At 38.3% G+C, this 24,894-nt stretch overlaps 1 protein-coding gene across 1 annotated transcript in view; it reads left to right on the forward strand.

Annotated features, from left to right (window-relative positions):
* Positions 1 to 777: 777 nt before the first annotated feature.
* PLPPR4 (phospholipid phosphatase related 4) overlaps positions 778 to 24,894 on the forward strand; it is a 29,691-nt gene continuing 5,574 nt past the window's right edge. The window contains exons 1-6 of the mRNA XM_059854313.1: positions 778 to 886; positions 13,613 to 13,798; positions 17,068 to 17,197; positions 18,904 to 19,099; positions 22,241 to 22,298; positions 23,572 to 23,745. Of these exons, the coding sequence (XP_059710296.1) occupies positions 809 to 886; positions 13,613 to 13,798; positions 17,068 to 17,197; positions 18,904 to 19,099; positions 22,241 to 22,298; positions 23,572 to 23,745 (822 nt within the window). The 5' untranslated portion in view covers positions 778 to 808. The remainder of the gene's footprint in view (positions 887 to 13,612; positions 13,799 to 17,067; positions 17,198 to 18,903; positions 19,100 to 22,240; positions 22,299 to 23,571; positions 23,746 to 24,894) is intronic.

Consider the following 24,894-nt stretch of genomic DNA (forward strand, 5'->3'; position numbering starts at 1 on the left):
TACAAAGAATGTAAATGCTATCTTTCACAGAGAATTCCTGCAGGCCTTATCCACGGTATGTCTCATTGACATCAACAGGAGCATGCCTGAGAAAAGGCTGCAAACTTTGATCCATAAATAGGATCTTAGCACACTTCACCATGGAAACAATTGCTCGGGTTAATTCTGTTCTCTTCAAGATTGTAGCAGGAACTGCACCAGATACTTGACAGATCAGAGAAATCACATGCCTCAGTACTGCACATGGGGTTGAAGAGCTCAGTTTGGCTCAGTCCCAGTCACGCTACTCCCCCTGACTGGCACTGAGACTGAGGTGAGCTGTCATTAACATCTTGATTTCAAAAAGAGTACACCTGCAAGAAAAGAACATTGGTTGTATAGGAATGCTGTTCCCTGGAAGGTTCTCCTGCTCTGTTTCAGAAAAAAATATTTCCCAGAAACAAGATAAACGCCGCAGACTCCTCAAGGAGCATCCCAAACACCCTGATGCCCTCAGGGATCCCGTTCAGGTCTCTCAAACCCGTTCGTGTGCGTACAAATCTCCTGCCGCAGCCAGAGCATCCCCTTGGTGTGGGCGCACCGCCCGGGGCTCCCCTGCCCCCGGTCCCCGCCCGGCCCGGCGCGAAGGAGTTAAGCTGGCCGGGACCCCCGCCCGCCGAGCCGGCTCCTGACGTCAGCCCCGCGCACGGCGCAGCGCTCGGCGCGGCGGCGGCGGCGGCGGCGGCGGAGGAGAGCCGCGGCGGCCGGGCGGCTGCGAGCGGCCGGGGCAGCGCTTGGCCGCGGGGCCGCCGCCCGCAGCCCCGCCAGCATGTCCGCGAAGGAGCGGCAGAAGGGCAAAGTGACCAAGGACAGCGTCACCCTCCTGCCCTGCTTCTACTTCGTGGAGGTGAGTGGCAGCTACGCCGAGCGGGCTGGCCGGGGGCTGGCGGCGGGCGCGGAGAGCGGCGCGGAGCAGACCCGCGGGGAACGCGATGCGCCCGCAGGGAGCGGGCTCGCCTCGGTGCCCTCTCCGCACCGTCTGATGCAAAACCCTGACGTGATGCTTTGTCTCGCCGGAATCAGCATCGAAGCTCCCTATAAGGAGCAGGCATAAATTAATCTCATCTTTCGAGCCTTTTGGAACAGGAATTATTTCTACGAATTACTCAGAACATGAAAGGGTTCCTCAAATAAACTGGACTATGTGCACAGGAACCTCTCGGGAGGAAGACATGTTTCGAGAAGGGCTGGCTTCCAGGCAAACGCCTCTCGCATTGCTTTGATAGAATAAAAATCACATTCATAAGGGAATGCTTAGAAAAATAGAAATGTTCTTAAATTGGTAATCACTGATACATTTTTGCTGACCCCTGAAGTATTGTGTTTCCTCTATCAGAGCTAAAAATATCTGCTTGGAAAACAGAACAAGGTTCTCAACACATCTTCTAGGGCGAAACCTGCTATGGCTGCTCAGCTGGTAGCAGGTGGAGTTGCAGAGACACTGGCTGCTTGGTGTGTCACTTGGAGGCACTTAGCCTCCCTGGAAACTACAGTCAGTTAGGTACTTCTGGAAGATCATGAGTAGACACCGTTTAAGCTTAAAGAAACAGTTGTGATGTGGATTTGTTTAATGGCACAGCAGAAAGAGGAAGGTACAAATGTTTTATGGGTTGAGTGAAGTGTTTCATGTGACCCTACTCACAGGGAAGAGCCTGAGGCACTTTGAGGTACCTAAGGTAGGAAACAGATGTGAAAATAATGTGAAGAACTTAATGGTAAAATGGGGTGTAAATTTACTATAGCTGGCATACTTAATATATAAAAATATGAAAATATAAACATAGGGTGAAATATAAAACAAAATATATTTTCTCTCAAATACACTTGAAGGGCTTTGGAGGTTCTCTAGAAGGTAGAAGGGGGTTGGGTTCAGAAGGAATGTTAGGTAACAGTGGGGTGTTTCTGTTCTGTAAGCACCTGGATATGGTCAGCAGCTAACACTAAGCTGCACCAAATGGAAAGCTTAAGAGTCTGGTTATATGGAAGCATCAAGCTCATCCTATCAATGTGATTAGACCTGCTCAAGAAAAGCCCTTTGATGGAAGGCACTTGCTGTGCCATGTACCTTATATTAGCTTTGCATAGGAGGCAGAGGTCAAGCTTGGAGAAGCCCCTAAGAAAAGCACTCTGTGCTCTCTTGGCTGCTTTGGGAATCCAGACAGGAAGGGAGGTTGCTGTACCTCAGCCTGAGGAAGACTCTAATGCTGGAAATGATGTAGAGGTGCTGCAAGACACAACAGAACTTGTGCTGTGCTTTGGCCTGCAGCAAGATGGGATGAAATGCAGAGCAACAGCACAAAGTGTGTGCTTGCTGCTCTTAAGCATTGCCTTATGTAATACTGATTGCATACATATACTTTCTCTAGAAGCTCCCTGCAGCTGTTACAAGGAATAAGGTAAAGGATTCTGTGAGTAGCAAATAACCTACACTGAGCTCTGCTTACAGCTCCCACATGAGGCAGGCAAGTTCTTCACTCAGGTCTAGACTGTTAGGTCCCTCAGCAAGTCATTCCAAGCTTCATTTTAAAACAGATAGAGATCTTTTCAACACCCAGTTGCTCTGAGGGAGTCAAAGCCCTCAATTAACAGAAAGGTCTCCGAATGAACCTTTAAGGCTTCTACGTTATTCAGTCACAGGAGCAGACAAGAGCCTGTGTGAGCCCTTCCCCACCAGTAGTAATTTCTAATTACTGAATTGCAGACTTACAGCCCTTCTTGAACTGAAAAGTAAAAGCAACATCAAGAGAAAAAAACTGTCTGCAATACACCCAAACCTAAACGTCGATTAGGAACGTTTTTGGTGAGTTATCAGCCCTGTCCCATTACATAGCATGAGGATTTGAAACCATTTCCCCCTTTTCAGCTGAGGAGTCAAATCACTTGGGTGAAAGGGTAACAACAATTCATGTGATTCTTGAAAGGAGCATGTAGCCTGTGTTCACTGTGAACGCCCACTCTGCATTTGAGGCATGCGCACCAATTCTAATCAGACTAACGAGAATGCCTTTCTGAAGCTTTGGAGCACAGCAAATTGCCACCACTTCAGCAGCATCAGGGAAAGGACATGACTTAAAATCTCCTGTTGTGATTGGCTCAAACACAGCCAGATTAAGTTGTACTCCATAAAGAGGGATTTATTCAGAGATCATTTAATTGCAATGAGAAATTTGCAAGTGTAAGGGATAGAGGAGTCACCCAGTGTGGTTGACAGGCATTACCATGTAATAAGGATTTCCTTTGTAAGCAGGAGGTAAGGTCCTAATACAATCCAACAACAGCCAACTACTTAGGCCCCAAACTTACCTACTTTAAACAAGGCTTTCTGAATTTTAAAGCTTTTACTTTAATAAGTGGATGGTAAGAAACAGGCTTTCAACCACTTGCCTTTGAATGCTGTCAATTCTTTTGTGTTTTTTTTCTTTTGGCACTCATCCACTTCCATCTTCCCTCTCCAGTTCATAGAAGACAGTGCCTTCCCACTCTGAATTGCAACAAAAAAAACCCCTATAGCCCATTAAGTTTCCATCTTCAAGAAAAGTAGGGCTTGCTGATATCCACTTTCCAGCAAGACCTATTTAGGAGGTCTAGGCCCAGGGAAAACCACATTTTTTATAAAATACGTTTCTAAAAATGTGCTTGTTTTTTTCCTCTTGAATGCTAGACAGAAGCATAGACTTGGAAAAAAAAGATGTTGAGTTGAAAGTTAAAATTTTTTTCAACATGGTACGAAAGGGATGTATTCATGTTATACAAATGAAATATATTTTAAGGAGTGAAATGAATGAAATAATACATGTAACAACCAATATAATGCAGGCATGCTGAACTTAAAAACAGGAACACACAAACACAGTTCTGACACTAAGGGGTTTCAACTGTTAAGATCCTTAAGAATGTGTTATGAATGAGATTAACTCCAGTAAACAAATATGTTTAGTGGCGGTGACTATCAGGCTTAAATAAAAATATGATTACACAGAATATAGGCAGGCCAGCTGACCTGAAGAAAAAGAGACTGAGAGGAGACCTCACAGCTGTCTACAGCTTCCTCACAAGGGAAAAGATGAGGGGCAAGTACCAATCTCTCCTCTCTGGTGACAAGCAACAGGACCCAAGAGAATGACAGGAAATTGTGTCAAGGAAGCTTTAGGTTGGATATTAGGCAAAGATTCTTCACCCAGAGAGTGGCTGAGCACTGGAACAGGCTCCCCAGGGCAGTGGTCACAGCACCAAGCCTGACAGAGTTCAAGAAGTCTTTGGACAACGGTGTCAAGCACATGGTGTGACTCTAGGGGATGGTCCTGTGCAGGGCCAGGAGTTAGACTTCAGTGGCCCTTGTGTGTCCCTTCCAACTCATCTTCTGTGAACTGATGGATAATTCAAACCAGCAGGTTTTTCCAACAAAAGAGTTAAAAACATAAAACTAACATGCTCCTCTTAAGATCATTAGAGCTATTCTTCATTTACACAGGAAAAGCAAAAAGCGAATCAGGGTAGAGCTTTGAAAGACAGGGAAATGGAAAGAAAATGAAGAGACTGCTTTCGAAAAATGTGGATGGGTCATTCTCTAAAAGCATTTGAGGAAAATAAACATTATGAAGTAAATCTCAACACATTTTCAATTAAATGTTTTCAAGTTTCATGATACATAAAATAAAGTACCTTGATGACTTATCCTATGTCTTGTAGGAATGTTTTACAGGTTATTTTAAAGGACTGGTAATAATTCTGCTTAGCAGAACCTCTGATTAGCACACACTCCTGAGAGCTGAATAATTTTAGATTGCCTTATGCACACTTACCTGAAGGGCATGGTAATCATCACTGTCGGGCAGTTAGGCCTCTTTTATTCCTAATTGTGCTTAAGGCATTTTTGGGTTCTGTAGACTGACTCTATGGGTTATCTGAATTTCATTTGCACAGCTGAGAAAGACAAAGGTTTCCATGAAAATTCATAGTCCCTCTGGCCTAGTAGGAATTACTTTTCATGGTAAAAAGTCTACATATCTCTGGGAGATCTTGAAAATTAGTATTCCTGGAATAGGTTTTGGGTTTTGTTAACTGACTTTGTTTTCAGCAAATTCAGAGAATATCATGATTGTATTCACTTAGAGAAAAAATATTGATGTCTTGGATTTTAATATCAATCTGAAAAACTTCCAGTTACGTAGTTTCCATTCCTGGCAGAGTGGTCACACTTTGGAGTCAGGACAGACAGATTTCTCTCAGTGAAGGAAATAGACTGTCTTTACTCATGCTCTCCCATTTCAAAAGCTCCTGGTTTAAATCCTGCTCTCATGGAAATTGCATAAATTTTGCCTTTGACTTCACTGGCATTACTGCTTCATCCAGTGCCTAATATGTGGAAATGAAAAAGGTCAAGGTGTTGTCAATCTGCATAACTCGATGCATTTATTCTCCAGCTAAATTGTGTTGCTGTAGCACAGCCTTCATCTGCTGGTTGTGTAACTTCCAGGGACTAAAATTGGAGATATTTTAGACACTGTCCCTTGTGCAGTTAAATTTTCTTCCTTATGTTGTCTTCTAGACTCTGCGTTATGAATGCATATGGATAGAGCTTCTTTTTCTACGTTTTCCAGAGCTCAGCCAGGCCTTAGTCAGTTTGGAAACACTTCTTCCAGTGGTAGAAGACTACTTATTTTCCTTGTTCCCCAAAGGAATTGGAATTTTGACCAGCAGAAAGCACAAAGATCTGTTATCATTGTAGAACTCCAGGCTGCAGAGCTCAGGAGGTCATGAGACCCCACTGAAATAAGTGCATGTAGAGAATGGCCCCCGTGTCTCAGTAACAGATGCTTTACTTCCTTTTTTTTCTAACACACGCTGGGAGAGATGAGCTTGAAACATCATTTGAAACTCAGTAGCACTTCTTAGTCACGTCTGGAATGCTTTTCAGCTGTTCAGCCACGCACAACCCACAATATTTAAATTACAGTGACCCACAAGTCACATATAGGTGTGACTGCAAAAGACAAAAAAAAAAAAAGTCATTGGAGTGCAGTGATTAGAAAAAGAGCATAGGCTGTAGGAATAAATCTTTCTTCCTAAGAATAGGATGTTCGGATCTAATGTAAACATTAAACTGTAATGCTGTGCCTTGGAGGCACAGTGTAGTCCTCTCTAGACTGGTTTTCTGTTATACTTAAATTAACTGAGGGCTGCACCCAACAAAGATCCCCAATAGCAGAAGATGAAATTATGCCTTTGCTACTCTCAAAGAAGCATAATATTTTCCAAATCTGTCTTTTTCTCTCAAAAGAGTAAACCATGTGTGAGAGGAGGAGATATACACTTAGTTCTCTGCTCATTGAGCTGACCTAGTCATGTGGCTGACTCTCAGAAGACAGATGTCACATGTGTTTATAAAACTGCATTACAGACCAATATCCCCAAAATATTAGGGGGCTATCCAAGACCTGAGGAAGCTGCCATGCATTCAGAGCAGCTGTATAATTCATTGGCCAAGTCATCAATGTTGCATTCTCCCTGTCACTTCTGTGCTTATAGAAGAGCTGTGCAGCCTAAACAATACCAGTTTTTGCAGGAGATGACCATAAAAGGGGAATGAAAAGGGAGGTGCCACACCTGTGTCGAGGCTGTCTTTAGGAAACAAATGCAAATGCCACAAGCTAGATGTATCTTCTGCTTTTGGCTATGTGCTTGGCAAGTGTAGAGTTTGAGTAGTTCTCATTGAAAGACAGCCCTGCTTCCTTTTCAGTCCAGCAACATCCTCTTGACCTAATACTTCCAGTAGTAAAAAAAGGTCTGAATATGTTAGAAATTAATGGAGATACATTTTTCTGAATTACTACCTCTTCCAAAAATTTATAATCCTCCCATCTGTGATCTTCTTTTATAGTTGTTAAAAATCTATTACTCTGTAGCCAAAGTTAATAAAACCCAGCATTTTGTGGAACCTTAACATGCCCAGGAGCTGAGCTATTACAAACATGGTATCTTGTCTGATAGTCCTGTCACTTAAAAGTTCAGTCTGTAGGGAGTTCAGAAGTGGCTAAACAGCACGGGAGGAAGCCACTGGAGGGCTGGCACCTACAGGATTTTTTTTTTTTTTTTTTGTATGTATGGAAATCAGCATCCTTAAGAGAGTACAATAAATTGTAGCATTGTGTAGGCACTGGGAGCTTTGTCCCTTAGACATGGGGTTTTTAAAGAAACTTCTAGCTGACATTTGGTGACACAGACCTGAAAACAACTGCCTTGTGTTGAAGTACTGCTGTTCTTGATTTACCATAACATTGCAGCAGAAGCATAAATTTTTGTAATCAACAGTACGTGTAATATCCTAAATCTCATTGTATATAGTTATTAATTGATTATAACAATTATTAATTTATTATAATTATAATTGATGTAATCAAACAATAATAATTAAGATAAGGAGTCATCAATTATGTTTGAAGTCACACTGAAAAAAAATGCATTACTGGTGATTTTGTGTTTTAAATTTCTGCTTGAAAATTTACTTTAAACACATGTATTTAATAGAATATATATATAAAAAGATATAATATAGAAAATTTGTAAAATATTTAGATTACTCCTCCCCAAAAATATTTTTGTTAAACATTTTTTATTTTGTTGGTTTCTCCCTGTATAATTGGTGCTTCACATATATTTTTAAAAAAAGAAAAAAAGGAAAAAGGAAAAAGCACTTTTAGGGTTACTGTGCATTCAGCATGACTGAGATTTTTGAAATAAGTAGAAATTGTATCACTGCTATATCAGCTCTGTTTTAGGTCTTAAACATACTGAGATCTTTCTTTCAAGATCTGGTAAAAGATAAGGATAATTTGAAGTTACATGAAGATAGCTGTTGTATTTCCAAAGCTAGACTGTAATTGGCAATCACAAAACAATTAAGTTAAATTCTAAAACCAATGCTGGAAATATACATAACTTAATTTTCCAAAATGGTAATTATAATAGATTTCAAAGACACCTGGAATTTGAAATTCAACTTTAAGTTGAAATTAAATCAAATTTAATTGATTTCTCCTAAGTCTAGGAGAAGAAAGACCATTATATCATGTATCTGTACACAATTTCCCCAAAAGTTAGATTATGGTGAGGCACAAGTAGTTTAGAGAAAAGACTAATCCCTTCTTGCTTTGGGCCAGATGCAACTTGCATCCAGAAAAGGGACAATGAGCAGCAGAAACTCAAGTTCAGGCAGAAAAGCAAAAAAGCCTTTACGCAGATGGAAGCCTTAAATTTCTGAAAAGACAGAATAACTTCTTTTATAAGCCTGCAACATTTAAGAATTAAGTTTAGAGCGCAAAAATAAATCAAAAAATCTCACTTTTCTGTCGAGCCAGTCCCCTGCTCTATAGGCATCCCATGCTTAGTGCTCTCTCTTCAGAGAGTCATGGGCTCTCAGAAATGAGAAAATGGCAGAATTTGGCTGATGCCAGTTCTTAATAGTGACCTATTCTGGAAGGTGTTCAATCACAGTGATGACCTCAGTATTCACCCCTGTCAGGATAAGATAAACCTATCCTCTTTCCATTCTCTCCTCCTGTCCACTGTGAATCTCGCAGCAAGGTACCACAGGACAGCAGCCAGGGCAGCTGAAAGCTGCAGTTGCTGTTAATAGTTGGCTAATGAACACCTTGTCTCCTCCAACCCACTACAGCCCTCTTTCTTGTCTCATCCATCTGTTGTGCCTTGTCATTTAGACCATGAATTCCTTGGCACAAGGATCGACATTTATGATAAATTTAATAGAATCTTCCACAATGCACAGCCTTGTCATGGGAACTAAACATAGCTGTTAATTAGACCATCCTTCTCTGAAAGACTTGGCTGATATTTTTTCATGCTGGGAAACCAGTGGCATTCATTTATTATCTCTCTGAAGCAATTCTGTTTATTTACTTGATTGCTTACAAAGATTCCCAATTCCCAGAAAACAAGAGAAACATCAGGAGGCAGTTCCCACACTCAGGAGCCTGTTGCTTGCTATGGAAGGGTTGCAGAACAACCTAAAAATCTGAGAAGTTCCTGGCCATCCAAGTCTAAAAATTATTTACAAAATGCAAAATATCCACACAGTGTATCAGGCATTCCATAATCCTTTCTTTCGATAGCTGGTCTAGTCATACCACCTTTAGTTTGTATCTGGCAAATCACATCTTGACTTTCTCTGAAAGCTACATCTGTGCTGCTTCTCTCTTTTCTGCCTACCTTTTATACAGGCAACATCACCGTGGGATCTGGGTATGAGTTCATGGTAAGAGAGAACACCCAGACAGTGCAATTTAGCAAAGCAGAGGTCACATAACTGCAACCTACAGAACAGGTTCAGACATTTGAGTATGTGACATTCCATAGCTGAATTCTCATGAAGCCCATGAATTTTAAGATGTTATTTTCCTGAAGATAAATAAGGACTTTTTGCTTCATTAATTGCTGATGAATAGGAGAGTAAAATATAAAACTAGCAGCATACAATTTTAGAGAATTTATAGAAGCGAGGGATTCCCAGGTTCTATCCACTCCAATAGGACTTCCCTACTAAGCCTTGACCTTCCACTCTTCATTCAGACTTCTGTGATCTATCATTGTGATAGCTGTCCTGTGGCTCTTGGCCAGAAGAAAGATTTGTTATATGCCCCATCAGTTCAGAGAAGTTATCGTGCTGCTGAATGCTGCTTTGGTGTGTCCTGCACTATGTAACACAGGAAGTTTTCTCCTTACAACATCTCTGGGTATTTGCATCCTTGTTGCACTCTTGGGAACAGAGAACATCTTTTCTGATGCTTGGACTATTCCTCACTCAATACAGTAAAAGCTTTTAAAATATTAATAATGTTAATTATTATTAATAGCAAAGTTCTGTGGCTTAATGAAGGCTTTTAACTTAGAGTTTAAGAAAATAGCAAGGAGGGAAAAGACAGAAAATCTCTTTTCAAAAAATAAATAGACCAAAAATCAAACCTTTTTGGTAGCTATTCTGATTATGCTTCTGACTTTAAGGCTCTAAGCCAAACAGGGTTTGACCATTTGGGTCAAGCTTTAAATTTACAGGTCTAAATTAAAAGCTAAACAGGATCTTTCTCCATTATCCATCCAAGGAAGTAAGAGTATAAAGACCTATTAGTCAGGATTAGTCAAGAATTGACATTGGGGGTTTTATTATTCTAATTAGGCACAGGAAAATTCCTATTCCATTTTGTAATTAAAACAATACACATTCTACCACCTAATTATATTTGACATTTTCAAGGTGTTGGGCGCCAAAGTCTATAATTACAGAAATGCTGCTGCCTTAAGCAGAACACTCCATAAATATTCATATATTAAATAGTCAGTTATGCTGTTTAGAAGACTTTAGAAACATTTTCCTTTTCCTTTTTACAAATGTTAGACTTGTAGAAGACACATTTTATATTTGTATTTTTAAAAAGACGGGAAGAAAAATGTTCTTTAGGATATGACATACTGTATATAGCAAATTGACTACAGACTTAATCATTAGTAATGTAAGCAGTTATGTCAGAGGTTCATAATTCTTTGGAATTATATATTTTTTTTAGCAGAACAGATAATTACAGTCAGAAATAATATAGGAGTCCTGTACTGAAGTCATAAGACAGTAAAATGCAACTCCTAAATTCCTTGATTTTTTAATTAATAATAGAGTCACAGCTTACATACAGCAGTTTAAAGAAAAAGTTATTCACTACCTTTTATTTTAGTGTTCCACAATAAAATACCAATTCAAATATTGCCTATTTTTGATAGTTGAATACTGCCCTTTAAAACAGTTGCTTGCCTAAAAATACTGTGATCCAAGTAGAGTCTGCCTCGTGGCTAATGAATAAACTATTGTTCAAGGAGAGACTTTCCCTTCCTGATATCGGAGAAATGGAAAAATACTGAAGATGAAACTCTAAATGCAAGGTGTTCCATGGGTGGGCCTGCTCTGTGTTTCCATTCTGGGAAATTAACCTTTGGGGACATCTTGATAAAAGGGCATAATTTCTCAAAAGAAGGGACAATAGGCATCTGCTTGTTATGTCCATTTAGCCCACTGGAATAAGTTTGTGTCCTGTAGCAAAGTGCTTTGCCCAATGGGACCTGGACCCCAAGTCATTAAGTATGACTTTGAAATAGTTATTAATGAAGGACATTCCAAATGTTTCAAGAGTTAAATGTAGTGCAGAAGGGAAGTTGAGAGCTCAAATGCTGTGCAGAATTTCAATGTCCTAGCAAGAGCAGCACAGAATTAGGGTAAGTGCCCTGCACACCAGGACAGGGTACGCTCTGGCAGCCTTTGGGTCCAGAGGCCTCTTATCCCAGTCAGCAGGGTCTTTGTGCAGGCAGGTGTTGAGAGAAGGGCACCCAGTTCCACAACAATCTAAATTATTCCCAGAGTGTGAAGATATCAGGGAAGCCCTATTTCTTCCTGCACATCTGTGTAACGACTGAAAGCAGTCTAGCCCATGTTGACAAATCATGAATGTTTGCATCATGGCCAATCAGGCTGCATTCAGCACAAAGTGAGGATTCTATGGATTTATATATATATATATATATATATATATATATATATATATGTGTGTGTATAATATGTATTATATGATGCATCCTGCTAAAGAACTGGACTTCTTCCTGTGATGGGCAAGAAGCAGAACTTAATTTAGTGACATTGTATGTAATTATTCCATACCCATATACATATTTCTGTCAGATTATACAATAGTTATATATTATGTATCTACATAATATGTATTACATATTGCGTGTGTTATATGCTGTACATAATATGTATGTATGGTGTAGTATGTGAGTGCAAATATGTATGTATTAGGGTTATACATATACATATGCACACTAGTTACTAGTTACATCAACTTCCTAGATGCCTGGTCTTATTTCTGTAATGCTCACAGCATTTAAGAATGCCAATCCATATTTCTTCCCTTTGTACACAATCCCAGCCTCTATACTATGTGACATTACAATGCAATCAAGGTGAACACAGATATAACCACACAAGCAACTTTCTTCCATTCACCACCCTCTTCAGATTTTGCTTGGAAACTTTGAAGACAAAACTCACCCTTTTCAAATCAGCAAATCAAAGATAAACTGTTCTTTTTAAAAAAACCTCATATTAAAAGATGTTTCAATGAAATTTAGCTGGAACCCTCCTTCTTTAATCACCCAGAATTACATTTTATGCACAAAGAGCCTGAATTTTATAAGCTCAATGCTTAAAAAACTGAAAAATGAGTGTTAACGCAAGAAACCATTGTCCCTCTGCCATGTAGAGGAGATCTTGTTCATAATTTTCCCCAAATGCATATGGATCCCATTTTACCTCTGCTTTTATATTGGATTGTAGAATGGGAAGAATGACAATGATTTTAAACAATCAGTTGTTTTTGTAAATGTGAACTGAGCATTGCAAAAATTATATAATTTAAGTATGCTCAAAATTCTTTTAGGATAATTGCTGTTTCTCCTCATCTCAGGTGCTGTTAACCATAGGTACCTTCATTGCAGTCCAGACACCAGAAGGACTCCTTGCATCTCAGTGGCAGAGCAGGAAGTTGTTCTAATATTGTCTTGTTCAAGAAGAACTCTGGAAAACAATAAACAAAACATGTTTCTGATTGTTTACTAAAGAGGATGCAGAGAATAATCACATCCTGCTGGTCACCTCTGAATGCCTCAACTCCCATCTGCCAGGGCAGCAAGGCTGTTCTATTTGTTCACTTATAAACCAACAGCTTTAAAATGCCTTTTTGCCATATCTTCTCTTAAATTATTTCCTTTCACAGAGATTTAGTGGTTGATCTTGTGCTTTAAGGAGCTCATGGTGAGCAGAGGTGAATTTGGGCTCCAAAAAGGGCCAACTCTGCTCTTAATAAATTAGTGGAAGTAATTGCAAAGGGTTAGATAACTAAATAGCTAGAGGATAAAAGAATTGCGAACCGTAGTCATCAAGACTAAATCTTGCCAAAGTTAATTGCTTTTTTGGTAGAATTGGGAAATGGATGTGCATTATCACATATTTAGATTCTAGGGAAGGACTGGATACTGGTTTTCATTAACTATTACTTTGAAACTGAATGTAAGATGGCTTTGATGTAAAGACTCTCATACATGACAGAGAGTTGCTAAAGGACCAAAAAAGGGTGATTGATGATCAGCAGAGTGCTGAGGCCCCACATGGGAGACTGCAGTCCTGATACTTTCCTTAAAAAAAAAAAAAAAAAAAAAAAAAAAAATCAAAGTTTTTCTATTAATGATTCATAGATGAAAAGGCTAAATTATATGTGCTAAACATTGGGCTGGGTGTTCTGACTAGCTTGGCAGACAGCAGGGTTATTGATATCAACCAAACAGTACCATATCTCCAGAGAATTAATTATTTAGAGATAGTAAAAGAGGCATGACAAGGAGCAGTGAACTATAAACAACAAACATCAAAGAGATTTATTATAAAACAGACTATGTTGTCTTTGCAAAAGCATTGCTATTCCATTTCCAAACAGTAATTTGTTGCTTTCTTCTCTTCTAGTTGCCCATATTGGCATCTTCTGTTGTTAGCCTCTATTTTCTTGAACTTACTGATGTCTTCAAGCCAGTTCACTCTGGATTTAATTGCTATGACAAGAGTCTGAGTATGCCATACATTGACCCTACACAAGAGTCTGTTCCCTTCTTGATGTTGCTTAGTCTGGTTTTTGCTGGACCATCAATTACGGTAAGTTTGAAGTGCTAATGTCACTTAACAAAGATTTTGGACAGAGTTTCAGTTAGCATAAAGAAAATAACTGTTTTGGTTTAAGTTAGGCTGTAGAGTGTCATGCAGGTTAGTTTCCTTACAATTTTAAATTCCTGTTTCATTCTTCTGTAACAAAAGGAGATACATTCCTTATAACATACCCTATACACTCCTTATAACATACCCTGCCGCACTTCATCTACCCTCACTGTCTTCATGGTGGGCTTTAGTGTAAAGGAACAGCATCTACAGTTGGATGAGAATAGCTTGATTCATTCTCTTAGGCTGTACAAATATTTGAACTTTTACAGACAGGGCATCTCCATACTCTCAGATATATCAAAAATCATCAAAAATGCAAGATTTTTTTTTTGAATGCAAGCCTTTCACAGCCCTGAACTTGCTGCTTTTGTTAGAACTAGCTTTATTCAGAGAGAAGGTATATCAATCTTGTCAGTGAACTCAATTACATTTTCCAAAAAAGCACTGAAACACCTCTAAATTATAAGTTAGTCATTAAGAGCAGGCAATAGTGGGCTGGTTTAATCATTCACCCAAAGGGAGGAGATGATTTCAACAGAACAGAAATATCCTGTCAGAAATGAGCAGCTGGGTCAGTATTTTACAGAAAAGAAAATTAGAAATTGTCTTATATATACATATAAAAAAGAGAATTCATTTTGTCTGATTTTAGTAGTTCAGATAGGAGCCTTATTCTCCCACCACTCCTGTCTGGCAAATGGAGAGAGAAATTCACCTGGAGTGGGTGATTCTATAACCTAAAAACATGATCAACCTTTTGAAAGGATCTCTTCCCCCTGACAGCAATGACTATGCATCTCAGTTAGGCACTTCTCAAAGGCCAGCTGCAAATATAACTCTGATTCTAGCTCCTCTTAATTTCCTTAACTTCAATCAGTTAATTCTTTTTATTATCCTATCCAATTTACAGTTACAAAATCTATAAAATATGATGCCTGTATAAAAATTATCAAGTGCTGTTCTCTCTTTGCTTTCCAAAATGTTTTTTCTTTATTTGTCTTTTTTTTTTTTTTTTAACTGAACAGTTCTTACTGCATTTGATTTCTGTTGCTTTAGAAACCATTTCTGAAGGATTTTGCACAACCAGCAGGCTAAAAATTGTACATTTAGGAACTGGGAGTTAAGACTCTAAGTGATCCTGGTGCAAATGATTTTCTGTGTTATTTTTGTTGATATAATACTTTTCCCAAGACTGGAGAACATATATAATCTATTCACTTTAGAGTAATCTTTGCACTTTAGAGTAATTTTTTATACCAAAAAAAAAAAAAAAATCTATTCACTTTGGAGTAATTTTTTATACCAAAAAAAAAAAAAAAAAATCTAACATTTTATGACTTATTTTCCCAAGCCACTGTTACACAAGGCTTGTGTTTGGCTTTAGGGCTTTGCATTTTGGTTTTTCTCTTTGGGCTTCTTTTCTCATTATTAATAAGTAGCAAATGCATTTAAACAGGTCTTTTCTGTAGCCCTGAAGGGTTACAGAAATTAACTACCTGTGTTATTGACATATGTCTTATAGCTTGTGGCATAGATGAAATTTTGTGTATGTATTCAAAAACTGCAGGAGACTTCAGTCTGGAACACCTGGACTTGAAGAAACTATCAAGATAAAATATTTTATGTCTGGACCATAGATACATCTGAATTGCAGCATGATTTCAATTTCAATTTCAAAGAACTCTGAATCTGATCCTCTGATATATTTTCTCTCTAGTTACCCATTCAGAAGTGGTAGGACCAGTTAATCGTATCAGTGAAGGTTCAAACTCTTATCAGCCACTGACTAAAAACCTGCTTAGAGATAACAATGTCCTTTCCAACAGAGATCACTAGGACATCAGATCACATTGATTTGGGAAATCAATTCTCAAGGAGAGAAATTCACTCCTACTGCCTGTTCTACTCTGGGAGTTTTTTTCTCTGCAAATGCCAGCTGAATTTTCCTTGACATAGGCCTTGTTGTTTTTTTGCTCTATCACACAAGCTAATCCATCTGTCTGGTGTTTTCCCTGTACCAGACACTCCCTAGAACTTGGCTAAAAACTATTAGAGTTTTTCTGAGTGTTAAGTTTGGAATACTACTGGTTTCTCTGGGAGGCTTTAGCAATAAATTGATCAAGTATAGACAGATAATACTGCCCATGGTTCTCAGCTAATTAGAATTCCTTAAATAACCTTTACTGATGGCTTTTCCATGTCGTAGGAAAACCTTCACTACTTTGATCTTCCTGGTCAAGAAATTTCAATTTATTAAAACTAGCTAATAAAGAGTTAGACTAAGCTTTTCCACTTTACCTGCCTTTTCCTAGGGTGGAGGTGTTATCATATACAAATACCACTGGTAATAACAGCAGATTCAGCATAATTCAGATGCTTTTGCATCTCACTGCATTATAAGCTTTGTGGATTGCATGGATTAGTATTCAATGCAGCAGTGGATAGGCAAAGTGACTCTTCTTTTGCTGGTGAGAATTGCCCCAATATTTTAATCCAACCCTTACTCTGAACTCTGCAAATCCTGTACAGAATTCAAAATAGTCGCACTACTGAACAAGGAAAACAATAAAATCTGAGGCTGAAAATGTATAAATGTGTCTGGATTATCCAGCAAGTGACACAATTTTTTATTTATATTCTTCCTTTTAAAAACTCTTGTCTAGAGTTTTGGTCATAATCTGTTTTGCTTGATGTGCTGCAAGGGACCATAAGGACAAAACTTTTTCTGCTACTGTGGATCAGGTTAAAACCCAAGCCAAAATAAATAAATACAGAAGAACAGGCTATCACGTAATTAGAAGCTGCTCAGGATTGCTAGGCCTGTGGCCAAGACTGAATGCTAAAACCACTTCAGGAGCACTAAGATATTGTAGTGGTTCTGGATTATTTTAGAGGCGGTATTTTATAATCACTGCTTTTTTATTGTAGAAGCATCAAGTTTCAGCTGTAGATCAAGGCCTGGATACCACTGAGCACTTTATACTATGTGCCATTTGCATTTAATTTCAGGGCCATCTTCTTGCCTGCCCTCATTCAGGCTAAGTTGCATTACTTTATGTTTACATATGGATATAAATCTTTTGCAGTTGAATGCATGTCAGTGGATGACATTGGTTGTGTTACAGTTATATTACAGCCCTTTAAATTCAATCAGGATCTTCTAAGTAAGTGCTACAGTCAATTTAATGGCTCCTTTGTCATTGCAGATAATGATAGGAGAAGGAATTCTCTACTGCTGCCTGTCCAAAAGAAGAAATGGGATTGGAACAGAGGCCAATATTAATGCAGGAGGATGCAACTTCAATTCTTTTCTTAGAAGAGCTGTCAGATTTGTTGGTGGGTTTCAATTGTTACTCCCAAAAAAGAACTTTCCACATACGTTCAGTTTTCACCATGCAGGTTTGCTTCTCTGAAACAGCCTTTCAGAACAGTGCAGTGCTGTCACTAGCATAGATCTTCTGCTAGAAAACATGGGAAGAAACTCAGACTGCAACAGAGCAGCCCCATACTCAGTAATGCAGCATCTACATTTTCCATTTCCCCCTTCCTCTCCTGTACTACTGTCAGTATTTCTAAAAGAGTAATTTTCTTCCTTCCCTGCCCACCTCGAGCTGGCTGCTTTTTAATGATTTCAGTGTATATCTTCCCCTGCCTGTCTTCAGTGCATCATAAGGATTCAACCCACCTGTCACAGTATTCAGCATGACAGTGAAAACTTGTCAGAAACTCACAGTAGGTTTGACATTCTTTTTCTGGAATGTGTTTATCTGCCTCTCAAAAAGGGCTAGAATCTGGCAACTTAAATGATAGAGGAACTTATCGAAGTCTTTCATTTTACTTTGTTTTAATTGTCATTTATGAAAAACTCTACTTTGAAAGGCAATGGACTTTGATCCCCTTCTTACAGTTAATTTCCTCTCCCAATGAGTGGCTAAGGAAAAAGTTCCCTCTGTTTCAGAAATCTTTCATTAGAGAAGGCAGCCTAGGCAAAGACAACCAGCAGAACAGCAGACTGAAAACCTGGTAGGACAACTGTTCCTTGGGTTTTGGTAGTCTGGCAAACAGGGAGGTAGTGACAAGCAAGGTTGTGCAATCTGTGACCAGTAAATAAATCTTCATAAGAGCAGCAGTGAGGAAGAAAGCAGAGGCTTTGTGGATTACACCATGAGCAAGGAGGACTGTAAACATACCCCACATCCACTTCTCCTGTTTGGTATCACCAAGGAAACAAAGACACATGAATTTCATTCCAAATATCCACTCTGAATTTGATGGGTTTTTTCATATTTTAATGGCTTTAACATTCTTTCAATTTTAGGATGAAAAATAGATTGATCTCTATGAATAAAGGTAGGGAAATTATAGGGAAATCTTTAGGAGAAGACCAGCTGGAAACGTTCAGTAAAGCAATTACTTTACTTCAATTGTCTTGTGAATTGCTCATTATTAATCAGTCTGAAGCATTGATCCCTTATGAAATAGACTTAAATATTTGGATTAGTGACAAGCACACAATACTCAAGAAACATCAGAGGTGTGAAGGTAACCAAAGTTACCACCAGCTGGTGATTCTGTGCTAGCAAAAAGAGAACAGGTCTTAAGAGCAATGATCTAATGGGCAGTTGTCCATACTCCTAAAAACCTGTCTTCCAGCGGGAAACTCCAAGGACTGAATAAGCACATATGCTCTCCTCAAATAGTTGGCTAATCTTAAGTCAATTCAGAAGAATTATTTCCAAAGTGAAGCAGCTCCAGTGTAGCTCTCTTTGATGAAAAGATGTTGGAGGACATCAAGACATTAAAAAAAAATTTTAAGTATCAATAGGAAGGAAACAAGCATAAACTATCCTAATTTTTATATTAATGAATTCAACTTTGCAATAAGCTTTTGTTCTGCATTTAAATTCTCTTATTCTGCATTTAAATTCCCTCAAGTTTAATAACAAAAGCCATCAGAGCTCTGATAAATGTAGTTTGCACTGTTAATCAACCGAATTAATGCATATAATATAATTAACAAGTTCTGTTGATTTCTTTCCTAGGTGTTCATGTATTTGGTCTTTGTGCAACTGCTCTTGTTACTGATATTATACAGCTATCAACAGGATATCAGGCTCCATATTTCCTGACTGTTTGCAAGCCTAACTATACATCCTTAAACGTATCTTGCTCAGAGAATTCATATGTTGTGGAAGATATTTGCTCAGGAGCTGATCTCAATATTATCAATGCTGGAAGGTTGGTTCTATTCTCCATTGTGTACATTTTTAAGTATTCATTTTATTTTTTATTTTCTGTTCCACTTTCAAGATTTTTTTTCCTTAGTTAAAGTCTGAATGAGTTAAAGGTGAATGCATAAATGTCTTTTTAGTGTTCTTCAATTTTCTCCATAGATGTATTAGTCTAGCAGTGGGCTTTGGAAGACTTCATCAGGTTCCACAGTACAGTCATTAGCAGCTGTTCTGCCCCCTCAAAGGAGGAAATTTCCTATAAAATTGTCACTATGTGTAGCTTCTAATGCTTTTGGAAGTGGTATAGGAACAGAGTTAGTTCCCTGTAACAAGCAGGGGAAGGAGCCTCCCAAGTGCTTGGTCTGAGACCTCTGTATAACATACATTACAGCTTGTGTGTTTGGGAGTTGTTGGACAAGTTTGTTTTCTGTTTCTCTATATTATTTTTTTATATAAACAGCATTGAAAAAATATCTTTTTTAGAGGAAATACCACAATAGTACAAAGCTGTATGTTCTCAAACCTATCTTTTCTTGCATAGTATTTCTAACTGTTTTTTTTCTCTTCCCCCATAAACATTTGCTGTTACTGGGATATTGCCAGTGAAGCCTGATGCTTGCAAGCAGTGTCTTGCAAATGCATGGTGTCCCAGGGAAATCAGGACATGATTACATAAGAGCAGGCAGAGAAGTTTTCACAATTACATCTCATTCATTTCATTATCTCAAATATGATGTCTACTGCTTTGAATTGACTGCCTGTTGCCATTCCAAAAACCACCAATCACTCCTAAGTTTAAATACCATCACTTCTAAAAAAACTGTGACATTAGTTGTAACATATTAAGACTAAGCACTCAGGTTTTGGGTGTTTTTGTTTCCCTAGAAAAACAACCATGTATTGATACCTCAAAGTTATTCCCATCATAGAGGATACATTTGGCTATCTATAATATTCTGGCACCACCCACAATTTCTCCTTAATTCAATTTTATTGCATTTTCCCTTTATTATGTTGTTATTTCCTTATGCCAGTATCAACTTTACCACAAGCAACACTTGCTACTGGATCTTCAGTAGCACTTGCTACTTCCTCCAGTCACCTATATAGAAACTATGGTACAGCTTCTACAGTACAGGAGGTTAATTTGACTTCAAAATTTTCAGTTTGGAAGGAACTTGTTCTGAGTTTGCTAATGGCCTTCATTTTTGATTTGTACTTCCCAGAAACTTTGGCTCCAGAAATTTACCTCTGGACTCCTGTATGAAAAGCATAGAGGGGAGCACATAATTATCCAACTGATTACATCAAATCATTTTTCTGCAACAACCCCAAATATCCAATGGTTCCTATTGTCCATCTTTTCTTCTATTATCTTCACAGAGCCTTTTCAGTGCCTTTTGTTCAGTGCACTAGTGAGGTCTCTGTCCTCTGTCATCTCTGATGTTCTGACTCAGTGTGACTCTCTCTCTCAGTAGGACTCTCATTGTTGTTCCCCCTCTATACATCTTCATGCATGAGCATTTAGAGTGATACACTGTCATCCAAGTTCAGGACATGTTTTCTTTGAGACCTTTGTTCACCTTTTCAATACAGAGCCATACAAAAAAGCCACATATTTTTAGCTGGAGTTATTTTCATTTGCGATTAAAAGATAACAAATAGAGGAACAAAAGCAGTGACACCATTGGAAAGTACTGAGAGTGCATTTAGTCTGTTTGCCCTGAAAGCATGTGAATAGAAAAGAGAATAAAGAGAAAATTGACTGTGCCATTGCGACACACCTTATATACTATTAAAATGCCATCAAATTAAGGTTAAGTGCTAGAAAAGTTCATAGGACTCAAATATACACATTAGCTCCACAGAGATGCTAAATAGATTAATATTTCACTAAAGCCTGCAAAGGGTAAAGGAGTTGATTAGCTATTATAAACATTTATCTTATTTTTTTTCATGTCTTTATTCCCCAGTCCTCAACCCCGAGCTTGTTCTGCAGGAATACTATTTGTGAAAGATTTTTTCAGGGAGGTTAAAAGCTGAAATAAGATGAAGAAGAATTTAGGTCTGTTTTTAGAAATGCAAAAGGAGACATGCAGATTTCATCTTGGCCAGAGTAATGAACCTGCTGGAGCCATAGGCTCAAATTCAGGTCAGCAGAGTGACATTCACACTGAACTACATGCACATTTTTAACTGTCAATTAATTATGTAAAACAGACAAGGCAAAATGCATAGGAAAGAAATTTAGAAAGCAGACTGTGCTGCTTTGAAGAACAAATGTCTGTCTGAAGTTAAAGAACTGTGTTTCAGTCTCTGCTATTTTAAACTAGCTCACTCAGGTGTTGCTAGGAAATTGACTGTACGTGGAGCCCAGTTAGGGTGGCAAAACCCATCTGTGAAGCTAAATTATAGCTGAAGTATTTAGCCCAAGCTGAGCTTTCTCAGGTGACAATTGCTGTTGTGACTGCAAGGTAGACATGCTCTTTTTCACCAAGACATCCAGCATGTTACATTACATATCTATACCATTGTAAAGAGAGAAGTCCTCACTGTATCTGACTCATTCCTAGAGCTCAGAGGTCATAGACTTTTTTTAAGGGTTTCTGTGATCTAGATGCCCACTGCAGAATTCAAACCCAGCTTTTTTCTCTCTCTACTATGTATAAACCTCCTTCGCATTCACATCACTTTTCTTTAGTTGTTTTTAGAGAATTGAAATTGTCCATATTATTCAAGTCTCCAGGTTTTCAATGGGAGCAGAAGGCCCTCAGCAATATCAAGAGCAGACCTGATATTGCCTACTGTCTCAAGAGTTTGGACATGTTTTCATTTAGTCTCTTTCTCTGGCCATCAAGAAGGGACCTAGTAATTCTTAAAATACCCTCCCTATGTTGTTGTGCTCCATTAGGTTCTGTCTTGATGGAAAGGGCTGATTTTTTTTTTTTAATAAACCTACGGACATAGCAAATAAAGATGTAGTTTGCCTCTCTCTGAGAAAAATGTCACCCAATGACAAATGTTACTGATAGATCACATATTGCTTAGGAAGTAAAAGATGGCTGTACTGTTCAGGGCTTTTTTTCAATGAGTACTAGCACTGTGCATTTGAACTGAGAAGTATAATTTGAGTGTCTTTCATTGGCAGAAAGTCATTCCCTTCTCAACATGCCACTCTAGCAGCCTTTGCAGCAGTGTACATTTCGGTGAGTAACCAACTCTGTTGAGTTTCATTTATACAAGACAATAGTGAGAAAGTAATTTGCTGTATATTGTAAAATTAGGTGTTGCCTGGATATCATGGATGGATGGATGTTTTTATCCTACTTATCTGAAAGCAAAATAAAACTACTAATAAAGCTAGTTTTATTGGAGCTATTAAAGAATAAGGAAAAGATTCAACTGCTTCATTTTCTTTGTTAAGAAGCAAACAAAAGTATTATATTTAAGTATGTTTGATGCCTCATATTATCCTCATATAAAATGTAGTGTTTATCTGTGTTACAGAGTAATATTTTAACTTACCAGTCAAATTAACTGTTATGTGTGCTGCCTTTTCTTTGTTGCTGTCTTCACTTGATTTGCTGCTTTTAAACTTGAGGCATTAAGGGCCATACATTGATGTGATGTAGTTTGATTTCACCTCCAGAGATTTGCAGCATGGATGAAACGGCACAATCACTCCCAGAGGCCTTCAAGGTGTTACTGCAAAGCAAGTGAATAAAACCCATCAGTCACTAGCAGAGAATTGTGGGACATGCTGCAGCAAGCACAGATGATTTTGCACTTCTGAGCAGTAACATTTCTTCAGTATGGCCTACAATGTTTGTCCTATAGACAACTTACTTGAAGTTTAAAAAGTAATTCACAAGTAAAAAATCACTTGTGCTGTACAAGCCAGAAGAAAACAGTAACAACCAGTTAATGATATTAGGTAATAGTATTGTGTGTGTAGTTGGAGCTTGTCAGTATTTATTCTGCCCAGAGAAAGGCCAGAATTTGGAATAACACTGATGAACCACCTCCACCTAATTTTTGTAACCTCTCTGATATTATGGCCCTCAGTTGAGAAATGGCTCTCTACAGCATCTGGTGGCAGCTTTTGTTGGAACAGGTTATTGTGTTCATCTGGCACGACATCTGGCTTCTGTATTTCACAAGTGGTGGCTCCTTAGTCACATTTATAGAACATTTAGGTGCTGATTTGGAACAGTGCTGAGGCATAAAATACTTATCCTAATTGATGTCAATTAGCAACACTGCCTATATTTCTGGAAATCCATTCCTTGTGATTTCAGATCTTTCTGCAGAAAATGAACAATTTTAACAGGGCTGTAAAGTAAAATTAAATGGATTACTTGTAATATTACTGTGTACTAGTGATCTGTATATAAAAGAAACACTGAACATAAGAAATTAAAATCCTCTTAGGTATATTTAAGTTTCTTCAATTGCTTCTTTATTTCTTTCTTTTTCAAGATGTACTTCAATTCTACATTAACAGACTCCTCAAAACTTCTTAAACCACTCTTGGTCTTTGCCTTTATCATCTGTGGAATTATATGTGGTCTGACTCGTATCACCCAGTATAAGAATCATCCAGTTGATGTTTACTGTGGCTTTCTCATAGGAGGAGGAATTGCTCTCTATTTGGTAAATATAATAGTCATGGTTAAGTTTTAAAAAATTAAACTTATAAGGCTGGAATAAGAGTATTGGCTATTTTTATGAAAACTTTCCATCACGCTCACATGCCATAAGTATAAATAAAGTCTATATGTGTTGAAGATGATGAATTAGGGATAATGACTTTAAAAGCAAACAGGAAAAAGCAAACAAGTATTTCAATGTAAAGTTCCATAACAGTGCATAAAGTGGAATATAATCATCTGGCATTGTATACAGAAATGGTTCTAACTTTATGTGCTTTATTAAATACTTCAAAATACTCACATTTTCTAATCCACACTTAAAAGCATAAGACAAGAAAAATATATTATTAATTGGTATTTGTTGCTGACCTGAGTTGATATTGACAGTGTCCGCTTTATGATCTCAAAAAATTATTGAATTAATATGAGCAACTCATCTGAGTGAATTGCTGAATCTGCAGGAAATTAAAGGCAACATTACACAGTTGTCATTCTTTGGAATTCTTAGAGAAACCATGCAGGGGAAAAAGGATGGTCAAATCAGGTTATTCCTATGCTTTTCCTTTGTACTGTGTCAAAAGAGATGGAGCACCTGGGAAGGGTCCTGTAAGGAAGCATGTAGGTCATACCTGTCAGTAGGAAGCTCATCAAGCACTCGCTTTTGCTTGCTGCTCTCAGTATGTCTCCAGTAGGAATTTGCTGCCCTGGCTGCTCAGAGAGCAACACAGGTGCCTGGGAGCAATCAGAGCTTCTGCTGACACCACTGCTTGAGTGTAGGCAGGTGAACAGAAGAATCTTAACAGGCAGTGGGATGGTTTTACCCCCAAGGAGTCAATGATGAATTTTACTATTATACCAAAGTAAGTTCAGTTCCTGACCCCCTTTTTTCTGTGATAACATAACCTGACATACCTGCAGATGGTCTGCAAAAGGGACCAGGGAAAAATGGCTTTCACAGAGGCAGAAGAAACAGCAGTCAGGGTAATAACAGAAACCCCATGAGCTACTAAAGTCAGCTTCTATAATTGCATTGTGAGCAGAAAAGCACTTTGTTGAGAATATTACTTCAAATGATTCTCGGTTGTAGATTTACCTAAATGGAGTTGCCATCCCCAGATGTGAAATATACAAACAAGTATACTTTGTTGTG

Source organism: Haemorhous mexicanus, chromosome 9, assembly GCF_027477595.1.
Source record: "Haemorhous mexicanus isolate bHaeMex1 chromosome 9, bHaeMex1.pri, whole genome shotgun sequence".
In the NCBI taxonomy this organism is placed as follows: domain Eukaryota; kingdom Metazoa; phylum Chordata; class Aves; order Passeriformes; family Fringillidae; genus Haemorhous; species Haemorhous mexicanus.